The 11,092-nt window shown below is 48.1% G+C and overlaps 1 protein-coding gene across 2 annotated transcripts; it reads right to left on the bottom strand.

Moving 5' to 3' along the window:
* Positions 1 to 1,087: 1,087 nt before the first annotated feature.
* Positions 1,088 to 10,924, bottom strand: LOC135815097 (basement membrane-specific heparan sulfate proteoglycan core protein-like). 2 transcript variants are annotated; one of them, XM_065328345.1, is made up of 6 exons: positions 10,276 to 10,924; positions 8,263 to 8,329; positions 7,097 to 7,861; positions 4,844 to 5,134; positions 3,568 to 3,873; positions 1,088 to 1,722 (listed from the first exon to the last, which is right to left on the bottom strand). In XM_065328345.1, exons 3-6 carry the CDS (start codon positions 7,812 to 7,814, stop codon positions 1,163 to 1,165), a joined length of 1,875 nt encoding a protein of 624 aa, XP_065184417.1. In that variant the 5' UTR covers positions 7,815 to 7,861; positions 8,263 to 8,329; positions 10,276 to 10,924; the 3' UTR covers positions 1,088 to 1,162. The 2 variants fall into 2 exon arrangements, with proteins under 2 accessions (XP_065184417.1, XP_065184416.1); XM_065328344.1 differs by lacking the exons at positions 8,263 to 8,329; positions 10,276 to 10,924 and adding an exon at positions 8,040 to 8,215.
* Between the last annotated feature and the right edge of the window lie 168 nt (positions 10,925 to 11,092).

Below are 11,092 nucleotides of genomic sequence, written 5' to 3'. Positions count from 1 at the left end.
CCCTGGTGATGGTTTGGCCTGGAGAGCAGTATAATTATTTTTAAGTGGTGCTTTTCAGGCACAATCTTCCTCAGCCTACTCAAGCTCAACTGATGAGGGGTGAGTTCCCCGAAACACTGTGTATTGAGCAGGGAGTGGTGCTTTCTTTCAGGTTTGCCGAGCGGAAGGTGCGACGTGCTCCTCGTGTGCTCCGGATGGCAGTCGTGAGTCAGTCAAGTTCGGCAAGAAGCGTGTGCTCTTCGTTGGAGCAACCAACTTACTTCATGACTATTAGTATTACCGCCGAAGTCGCAACTTACTTCTAAGTTAATACAGTACGTGTCGCCTATAAGGTTGGCGGCTATAGTAATATACCGGATATAGTGATCAATTTCTCAAATTCATTTTCATTTGCCATAACTAAGTATACACAGTTATCGCGTATAGTAATAATCGTCTATAGTAATATATCGCCTATAGTGATCAAATTCTTCTTTCAAAAGACCTTTGTTACTTTATTTTTGCATCGATTATAGTGATTGATGTAAAATCAAGTGGTGTCAGAGGAGAACAGGGTGTTACTTCTTCGTGAAGAACTAACTTGTCCAGTGTTGTTTGGTGAGTTCTGCTTGTACAAGTTGCCAAATATGCCTCCATCGCGAGGAAATGCTCATGTTGTGTGACATGAGCTGTAGCCAGCTATGCAGTGCGTATGTGCACGGCGCCCTGAGTCGTTTGACACCCCACTCGCATACATTGCATGCAGTATCGGTCATAGTGATATATCGCTTATAGTGATAAAATGCTCAAAATCAAACACCCACGCTATAGGCGATACTGACTGTAATAATAATAAAGAAGAAGAAGAAAGGGTTTGCTCCCCACACCGGAGCTCGCGCTATTCCGCCGACTTTACTTGACACTTGACTGACTCACGACTGCCATCCAGAGCACACGAGAAGTCCATCGAACCTTCGACTCGGCAAACCTGTCAAGTCAGTCAGTCAGTCAAGTGTCAAGCAAAGTCGGCGGAATAGCACGAGCTCCGGTGTGGGGAGCAAACCCTTTCGTACAAATCATCGCCGAAGTCGCAACCACTACTTCGTAATAATAATAATAATAACTTTATTAGGATGATCCCAAGACTATGAGCACGCACGGTAGAAATATGCGTGATGACATCTTAGTCTTCCATGACGAGTACAGAGCATGGCTGACTGTATGCTTTCTGTTGTCCCACAGTGACCCGGCAATAATACATTCCACTATGACTTGCGTGACTGCTCACTGTCGTTTCCAAGTGTTCCGCAGTGCAGTTGTCCAGTGTATGCGTTTCCAACTCTGACGGAGTCACACGATACCACTGGTACACTGCTGCTGCTGGTGCTGCTGCTGCTGTTTCTCCATGACCTGTTGATTCAGCTGCTTTACAGTGTAGCTGTAATCTACTACCGGCTGTCAGGCAAAGTTCTAATGGTGGGTGCTGTAGGATCAATGGCATGGGGACGGTGGTTGGGACATGGTCGGCAACCGTTTGTCTTTGCGTCTCTGCAGACAACCTTCCATCAGAATTGCTGTCACTGAGCAGAGAAAGGGTGAGTGATCTTGTGGCATGACGGCCACTGCTGGGATTTACTGCTTCGTACCTGCTAGTGTTTCCCTCATCAGACTCGACTCTGATCCGATTTGGACTATTTCCAGGTGAGGGGGAGCTGCTGTTTCCACTGACTGGATCCCCTGTCCCTACAATCATTCAGAAGAGAAAAGGCACACAGGCAAAGAGAAAATGATCAATGTAACTTTCTTGCATACAACACACATAGACTCTAAGGGCATGTTCGATTGGTAGGATTGGGATCCCGATCCACCGGATCCACTGGATTCGCACCCTTTCGATTGGTCGAATCCGGATCTAGTCAACCCACCTTGGGGAGCAGGGTTGACCGGATCCAACGGATCCAAATAATTATGACCTTTGTGCGTATATGGCGTTTAAAGGGGAAGTTAAGGCAAAAATTAAAATTTCACCAGCTGTAGTCTTCGGGGTGCTGAGTCGAATGGTCTTGGTCCGAGAAAGCTGAGACGCTCCCTTCCTACTTGAATCCCAATCGAACTCGCGAACTTCCACCGAAACTGGGTGACTGCGCCCGTCTAGATGGGGATTTGTATGCAAAATGTCACTAAAAGCGCCATTTCGGTCTTATAAAAGCACGGATGACCGCGATTGGCCAATATGTTGTAGTCTTTTGGACGCTGAGTCGACTGGTTTTGGTCCGAAAAGGCTGCGATGCAGCGTTCCTCCTTTATTCCCAATCGAACATGGTTGAACAAGCGGTCACGTGCTCCTGCGTACACCAGTCACCTGGTCACCGTGCCTGCAGGGTACAACTTACTAGCCTGTTTGACCTTTTTTGGGTGCAGTCCTGTCACTCGAGTTGAACTCGAGTTGAACCACCTTGGTGTGAAAGTTGTCGCCTGCTGGCGTGGTGACCAGGTGATTTGGGCACCCAGGAGCACGTGACCACTTGTTCAACCATGTTCAATTGGGAATAAAGGAGGAACGCTGCATCGCAGCCTTTTCGGACCAAAGCCAGTCGACTCAGCGTCCAAAAGACTACAACATATGGGCCAATCGCGGTCATCCGTGCTTTTATAAGACCGAAATGGCGCTTTTAGTGACATTTTGCATACAAATCCCCATCTAGTAGGGCGCAGTCACCCAGTTTCGGTTTAAGTGCGCGAGTTCGATTGGGATTCAAGTAGGAAAGGAGCGTCTCAGCTTTCTCGGACCAAGACCATTCGACTCAGCACCCCGAAGACTACAACTGGTGAAAAGTTAATTTTTGCCTTAACTTCCCCTTTAAAAGTCATTTTGTACACATTGTGGTACGCACACGTGGATCGAGATAGAGCTTGTTGACTTTTTGTACGACGCGGGCGCGCGCGCGCGCGCGATGAGTACGACTTTCACCCTTTTGGGTGACTTGTGAGCGCCATTTTATTACTTCGTCAACATGGTAACAGTCAAGGTCCAAAATAAGTGTTCAGTTGACTCTGAAGGATCCGACGGATCTGAGATCTGGATCCCTATCCTTACCAATCGAACATGCCGTAAGTCTTTCCAGGGTGTGTGGCCAACTGGCCGTACAGTGTTATATGCACTCGCCCTGGAAACACTATTATGATGAAGGAGCGGTGACACAAATTTACTAAAGCTAACTTATCATAACCTTCAATCTTCGATATTGTATGCCTCCCACACCGACAACACACTGCACGGCTGACCTTTTCACGGACGCGTGTATACATCGGTCCGTGTTTCACTCCAACCACACCTCTGCATGTACGCTCTACAACGTAGTACTCGTGCAATTATTTACACATGTGCCACCGTGTCGACTATTCTATCACTGGAACGGGTGTTTGAAAGTGCTTGAAACTGTCCGGCTGTAGCTATCCACGCCAACAGCACACCAGGATCATGCCAGGATACAAACAGTCATGCGTACTAGTAATGCCCAAGTAGCAGGTTGGTATGAGCACGTCTCTACTCATCCAGTACATCACTTGGCAGCTGTGGATGCTTACCAGGGTGAATGGTAGCCGGATGGGACGACTGGGAACCAAAATGATTGCTGACAGAACACATGTAGACTCCAGCTAGACGGTGATCTTCTGTTGCCAACGCCGCTGCTGCGTCTTCACCGTCACATTCTGAGCGCAGAGTCAACAGTGATGATGTTGCCGATGGTAACGGTCTATCATTGCGATACCACTGGTAGTACAGTGGCTGTGCACCAGTTGCCAAACACTCCAGCTCTATGGGCTGCTGCTGGCTTGTACGTAGCTCAGCTGAAGACGGATGGGACATGATCACGGGGTCGGAGCAGTATGCTACAGTAGCAAACACACACACAAAAAAGAGCGAAGACTAACTCACCCAACGTGTTTTGTTGTTGCGCCAGTCAGCAGTCCTGCCACAAGGCTGGGCTGTGTTTGCACGATCATACAGCTCTTTGATTGTAATGCCGTCTTGTATAGCAGTACTGACCTTTTCTGTTCCATGCCCCGAGTTCCTGACCCATCCTATCGCAATCCCGGAAAACCAGCAGTGCGCAACCAGCACATAACTATAATGTAGAGTATTAGCACAAAGTGCAATTTCCGGCAGTACCGTCGAAGGGGAAGTGTGCTGGACGGAACTCCAGTACCGCTGTCGCATGGTAGCTCAGCCGTGTTGTCTTTCCTACACTAACTACATGTGCATGAACATGATTGTGTAAATCTATACCATCTACAGGAAGGATGGCACTGCAGCTGTGCAGGCTTATGCAAGTCAGTGCAGGACAAACGTTTATACGAATGCACCAGGCCCAAGAACCAGCACTGTGGCAATTCCTTGCATACCAAATTGGTTTCTATGGCGTCAGGCTTTCGCAGCCATGAGCCTCACAAATGCTGTTATGCGCTCCCCGGGATCAAAATACGGTATATACAAATATGTACATGCGCAGCCCAGCTCCAGTAGTCAAATTAGAACAATGGACGGGAGATACATACATCCTGTTACTGATGAACAGACACAGTATTGGTCTCGAGAAGCGTGAAAAGGTCTACAAACGTAATCCCACTTCATCCGAAAACGATGCGAAGAGAAAATTCTACTGTTGGTGGGTCCCTGAGCGCATGTCACCACGGGAGCTTTACACTCATGAACATGTGCTCTTGATACTGGTACATACATATACAATATGTAGGTGAAAACGACATTACACACACACACACACACACACACACACACACACACACACACACACACACACACACACCGAGCAATATGTTCACCCTGGAAGAAGTGCCTCACCTTGTGTATTCCCTCCACCGGCTGTGATGGGCGGGTAGTAAACGCATACCTCTGCTTTGCGGCTGATCCTGTGCCCGCTAGCATTGCGTATTTCACAAGTGTAGATGCCAGCATGTTCCTCTGTGCAAGCGTCAATGCAGAGTGCTGACTCTGTGTGCTTTGGTAGTCGTGTGCCGTTCATGTACCAGAGATAGGACGGCTTGGGGTGTCCTTCGGCGATGCAACTAAGCTTAACACCGTCACCACGTCTTGCGATCACCGACTGTGGCTGAACTCGAATTCGTGGAGCTTCTGCAAGTACGACATCAAGCAAGAACGTACTCATTTCCGTTTGCCAGTTTCACTCTGAAAGAGATAATAAACCATCGTAAACCCGTTCTGGATACTGTGGCGCACCACACCTTTCCCTGTGTCAGTGTTGCTGGCTGAGTATGCCGGCAAGAGTAAGCTCAGCAAGTGAATGATAAGACACTTGGACAACCAGTAGAGCAGCAGTCCAGGGGATCATGACTGACTGAGACTTTGTAGGCTTCCAGACCAAAGTGCCAGGCAGGTGGCACAATGAATGCCAAGGCAGTTTGCCTGGAGGCTGCACGCCCAACTAAGTCACCACATGCAAACCTCCCGGTTGCATATTTTCTGTAGCTGCATGTATATGGCCAGCATGCAACTACCCATTGCTGGTGAGAGCCGGATATGCTGCCCAGCCCTGAATATCATTGGTCACAAAATTGTAAACAGCTTGGCCCGGTGTGAACCGGACTAGATGCAAGTCCTCAATCGGAAGTGTGTTAAAAACTGCTGACAGTTGAACTTGTGAAGCAATACCACTCAACTGATCCAGCTCTGAACTATATTAGCTGTGTTAGTAGTGTACTGTAGTATACCATCAACGCTTATACTCAGTGTAGTGTAGTGTAGTGTAGTGTAGTGTAGTGTAGTGTAGGTAGTGTAGTGTAGTGTAGTGTAGTGTAGTGTAGTGTAGTGTAGTGTAGTGTAGTGTAGTGTAGGTAGTGTAGTGTAGTGTAGTGTAGTGTAGTGTAGTGTAGTGTAGTGTAGGTAGTGTAGTGTAGTGTAGTGTAGTGTAGTGTAGTGTAGTGTGGTACTGGACTGAATATTGATCTTCTTGGCTTCCCCAGAACTCAGGAAAAAGGACATATTTGAGTTTAACTAACTTGTTACTACGACTCTGGACAGCACCAATCATAAAAATAATACCAACTGCCCCCAGTAGCTAGCCAATAGAAGGACCTTATCTAAGACTGGCCAGAGTGGCCACAGTGGCCACAGTGCTGGTGAGAGTTGCAGGCTCTAACATAGTCTATGCCAGTATGACCCTTCAAAACATTAATTTTACTGAAAATGGTCAGTGAAAAGCAAGACGAGACCTATTTCCTGGTGCTGTCCAGTCATCGCACATGAGGTGCATGCAGTGTAGTCTCCAGTGCTGGGGAAACTGGTCACCCAAGAAACCATTCCAGTATACTAGGCAACACATGACTCAGAGGCACCAAACCCTCTTCTTTCACGAATACACTGATCTCACTGTAGGTGCTATGAACGAGGTGCCACCTTACCAAGAATGAAGTGTGCAAGCGGGTACATGCAGCCTGATCAAAGTTTCAGTATCCCACCTGCTCACTGCCATGGCTACCTATCCCATCTAGGTCACAGAGCATGGCAGTTGATGATGTACACAGTTGACTGAGTGTTGGTATGGGCATTTCCTTGTTTGCCAGTCACCACCATGGCTGAAAACTCATCATTGCAGTAATTAGTAATTACACTCAGCCCATACCTAGATGCACCTAATCAACTGAAGTTTTCATGCGGGATCAGTGGATATGCTGGCAGCGTGCCTTGTTTGAATGTGATGCTAGTAGTGTACAAGCAAGTGGAGAAGAATCCACGGCACACAGGGCATATGCATGTAGGTCACAGTAACACAGACCAATATTCTGACCTACCTGTACCACCAAGCTATTGACTGCCAAGTCTCAATCAACTACATAGAGAAACTGCTGCAATGTGAACCGGATTCCGGCCGAAACCGAAGAAATTCACCCCTAGTACTTTCAGTCCTGAAAGGGAACATCCCTGGTTCCCGGCGGCCTCCATGCTGAACAGCGCAATCCTCGAGCGTGAAGTCCATCAGTATAGCACCGCCAAATCCCAGCCTCTCAGATTCGAATATGACCCCCCCCCCCCCCCCATGAAACAAACTAGGCACACAGTGCATTTGACTCGGCTTACCGATTCTGTCTGGCTCTATGACTATGACGTCGGTCGGTGATGTCAGAATTGCTTCAGTTCCCCTGTCGTCAGCAGCAGCTGTGGGAGTACTACAGTGAGTTCTCAGTAGTTGTTGTTTGGTGTACGCTTTGCAACGGTACTTTCCCGCTTGACCAGGTTGCACATCATGTAGAATCATGATGTTGTTTGCTTGATTGGCCAGCGGCTGTCTGCCTCGATACCATTGGTAGTACACTGTACGTTTCAGTCTGTCCTGAACTTCAGCTTGTAGTACAACACTGGAACCACTGTGCACACACTGCTGATCTGGTGGCTGTAGTGTAACATGGAGGTTACTTCTACTACTATCTGATGATCCATTGCTACCAATCACAAAGCCGGACTCATAGTTGGCAAACGCCGCCGTGTCCAGTGGCTCTGAGATATGTTGTCCACGATTCTGTGGTATGAAGGAGATAGTGCCAGCAGGACGATGTTGATGCTGGTGATAATGACTACCACCACCTCTACTTGCATTGTGCTGATGTTGTTGTTGATGATGCAGTACCGGTGACAATCTCTCGGCACTATCCCGCACTACACTGCCACTCAGTGCGGGACCAGCTAGTGTGTGCAAGCTGCTGCTATCTGCTGTGCTTGATACTTCTGTGGAACTGCTTGGAGTGGTGTGACCATGGCTGGAGGTCGTCACCTGAGGATTGCTACCAGCATTAGTCATTGTAGCCGGAGGATTATGCTGAGACAACGCACAGACTGTTTCAGAATCTGCAGGGACAAAACACCCATCAGTAAAGGTCAACAGTCCATGTGAACTGAAGCATCAAGGGAAGAAGGCTCAAAGAGTGGATGCACAGGATCAAACTGTTGTGGTCATCATTAGGGAAGCTTCTTGGCTAAAGCTGAAAGAGCTCCAAATTACAAGATCAACCCGACAGGAACCCACCTGCAGACTGCATGCCCTTGCCGTCAGTAACAAATTGAAATATGCAGCACCCCCTGATCTGCCTATATCTTGGAAAATCCAAAGTTAGTTGGCAAGATAGAACAGCAAATGAAAGGAGCAATCAAGAGTCAAGACAAAGAGGATTCTGAGTTCTGTTATCTCTCCTGCTCGGCTTCCGAGACTGTACCAAGTTTCTATGAGCAAAGTTCAGCAACCCACTAACGTTTTCCTGGTCCTCTGCGCTTGTCATGGGGCCTGCCATTGCCCGTCCACACGAGCAGCCCATCGTACTATACAAATACATAATCGCGCATGCGCACACGCACACACAAGTCTGTTGAAGGACACGATGATGTAATGGGCGTTCAGACGGCCTCACCACAAGTCCACAACTCACTGGCAACACATGAGTCACGGCCAGCAGGCAGAGTAACATACCGTATGGTTGAGCTCACACATGCACATGCCGGCATAGATACCAGCCATTATCCGGGTGGACAGATTGCTTGCTGCATGGCTGGCCAAGACATGCCCAAGAAGCGAGTGACAGGTTGTCAATGTTACATAGCACACGACCACCAGAAGGAATTCTTTACATGACAGACGCCTAGCATGCATGTCATGGGCATGTTTGAAATCTTCCTTGGCTAGCCACTCGTACAGTGGTACACTAACAGCTACTGACCCATGCGAACATTGTCCGCAACGTTAATTGCGTAAAACATTCCCTCTGTGCATGCAAGAATACTAATAGCAGTGCATTGCAACGTGTTCATCACATCCAGTCACGATCACACCTACTGGATGACGGGATTGCTGCACGCAGCACTGCTCAGCATGTCACCGATAGCAACCGCAATCGCGCTTACAGACCACTGGTGCTTTTTTTTTGCAAGTCACGGCTCATGCTGCGTTACTTACAATGCAGTGCAATGCTGATAGAGGTCTATGTAGTACTGGTTACTTATCATACAATCAGAGATGAGAACCAAGGAAGGGATGGTGTGTAGCACTGAGATGGGAACCAAGCATAGTTTCCATTCTTAACCAAGACTGCACAATTTTCAGAGTGCAGTCTCAGGCTGCAGACGGGACTGGGATAAAGTACATGAAGTGTGATGGCAACGATAGCGCTGTTGGTGGTGGTGATGGTGGTGGGGAAGAGGAGGAGGAGGAGCAGGAGGAGGAGGAACATTACTTCTGCTTGTACGACCACAGTAAATTACGACAGCACATTCCCTTTACATCATCTCTCTTGAGTTAGGACATTCGGTACTTGCAATGCCTAGACAAGTCAGCCGCATACGATAAGGGGGACAACTATGTACAATCATGTACATGTACGATCGTCTCTTTCTAACCCAGTACAGCACTTTATAAACCATGCAGCACCTCTATTTAAAAAATTAAAAATTTCACGGTTTGCGTGAGACTTGGCTGGAAGCCGAGTTTTCCGCATCCGCCGTGGGAACGCCACCACCCTCTAGGATCAAGGCGCAGATGCAGCTCCTAAACGGTGGGAGGTGAGTAGATCAAACCCACCACAAAGTGGTCAAAGACCGACTCAAATCCCATTAACTGCATCCATGTTGCCCAGGCATAGCGGGATGGTCTAAGACCATGATTGAGAAACAGAGGGTACCAGGTTCAAGTCCTGCTTGGAAGCGGAAGGAATTTTTCCAGCCGTGCTGTGACCCACAGTTATTTGGGAACTCCGTGGCCTGGCAGCACCTCTATAAACCAGGATAATTTTCAGTAACCAAAATCCTTCCCTAATCCAGCAGAATTTCCGTAGCACAAATGGTTCCAGATCATAATGGGACCACCACGGTACATGTGTACATGTATGTATTATACGTTGAAATAGTTTTTAAAGAAGAACTGCCGCCTGAGATCAAAACGTCAGTACTTGTAGCTTCTGGGTGCCAAGTCACGGGCCTGCAGTGCTCCGTTTATCACCGTATTCATTTTCTCAAGAACTTGTGCACTCCCCCCCCCCCCCCCCCTCGGTACATCGCGGTTAGATTAATTGGGAAGATGCGACGAACACAGCATCCCAGCCTCTGGTGGGATCAATACCCGGCATTCAACACAAGTGAATTGACTAGTGGGCGGCACATACCACGCGTATAGAAAAGGAAGGTTTGAATTGATCCATGGCCATGGGGCTGACACGAGTTGCATGACTGTACAGGTAGGTATGGATAATGGGCTCCACACACAATATGTTACTAACCTTCAGGGGACGCACTCGACTCTCCTGTGTGTCCTTACAGTAACTAGTAGCTGCCTAGCTGCATGCAGCCGAATACTTCCCACGAGGCCAACTACTGTCATGATCTGCTGAGTCTGTGGCTTGCACTCCTTGCACAACAACTACTACTACAGTACTACTACAACTTGTACAAGTAGTAACAACAAGACGTAGTGTTCAGGCTGCGCTGAGACTGAGAGGTCAAAGTACATGTAGAATGGCTAGTGGCGCACAGTCAGTGCTGTATGATGCCTGGTGATGGTCGATGAATAGCGCCGGATGCGAGGGAGAACAATAATTCCGCAATCCTCATAATAATTCATCTTTCTGGCGCCGTGATTCCATAGCTTTCTGCTACCCGCTTCCGTAGTATGATAGCTATCCTCTTCCATAGTATGATACAAGGATGCTCTCTGCCACCCAAATCAGGCTCCCAGTCACGCTTGGAATGCTGACACTCATTTTCCGTCACACCACATACATACGTACGTTCGTTCCGGGTTTCTTGTGGCCGGTACGGAGGTAGGAGTGCTAGCCTCCAGGTGTAGTGTTGCGTTGCCCTGGCGTGTTACCACACGGTGTTTATCAATCTGCTTGTTACGCAAGAAGTAAGTTAGTAGCTAGCGGAAAGTAACTAACAGACGAGAATAATTTCCTGCAGCATTCTTCAATGACGCTCCGCGAAATGACAGCTTGACCGAGACTTCCACTTACTGACTTGCCATGCTTACTAGTACTAGTAGTAGATCTACGAGTACAAGTACGTAGATCTACGAGTACAGACCAGTGCAGTGCATGC

The sequence above is a fragment of the Sycon ciliatum genome, chromosome 4, assembly GCF_964019385.1.
Source record: "Sycon ciliatum chromosome 4, ocSycCili1.1, whole genome shotgun sequence".
Taxonomy (NCBI): domain Eukaryota; kingdom Metazoa; phylum Porifera; class Calcarea; order Leucosolenida; family Sycettidae; genus Sycon; species Sycon ciliatum.
Note: the sequence above shows the minus strand (reverse complement) of the source record. Positions and strands in the feature narration are given on the sequence as shown.

Bases quoted from the DNA above. Each gene is read 5' to 3' on its own strand.
- LOC135815097 (XM_065328344.1), bottom strand. The intron at 5,135-7,096 runs GTAAGCCGAGTC...TCGTACTTGCAG, and splicing joins CATAGAGCCAGACAGAATCG to AAGCTCCACGAATTCGAGTT. The intron at 3,874-4,843 runs GTGAGGCACTTC...TTGCTACTGTAG, and splicing joins CGGTGGAGGGAATACACAAG to CATACTGCTCCGACCCCGTG.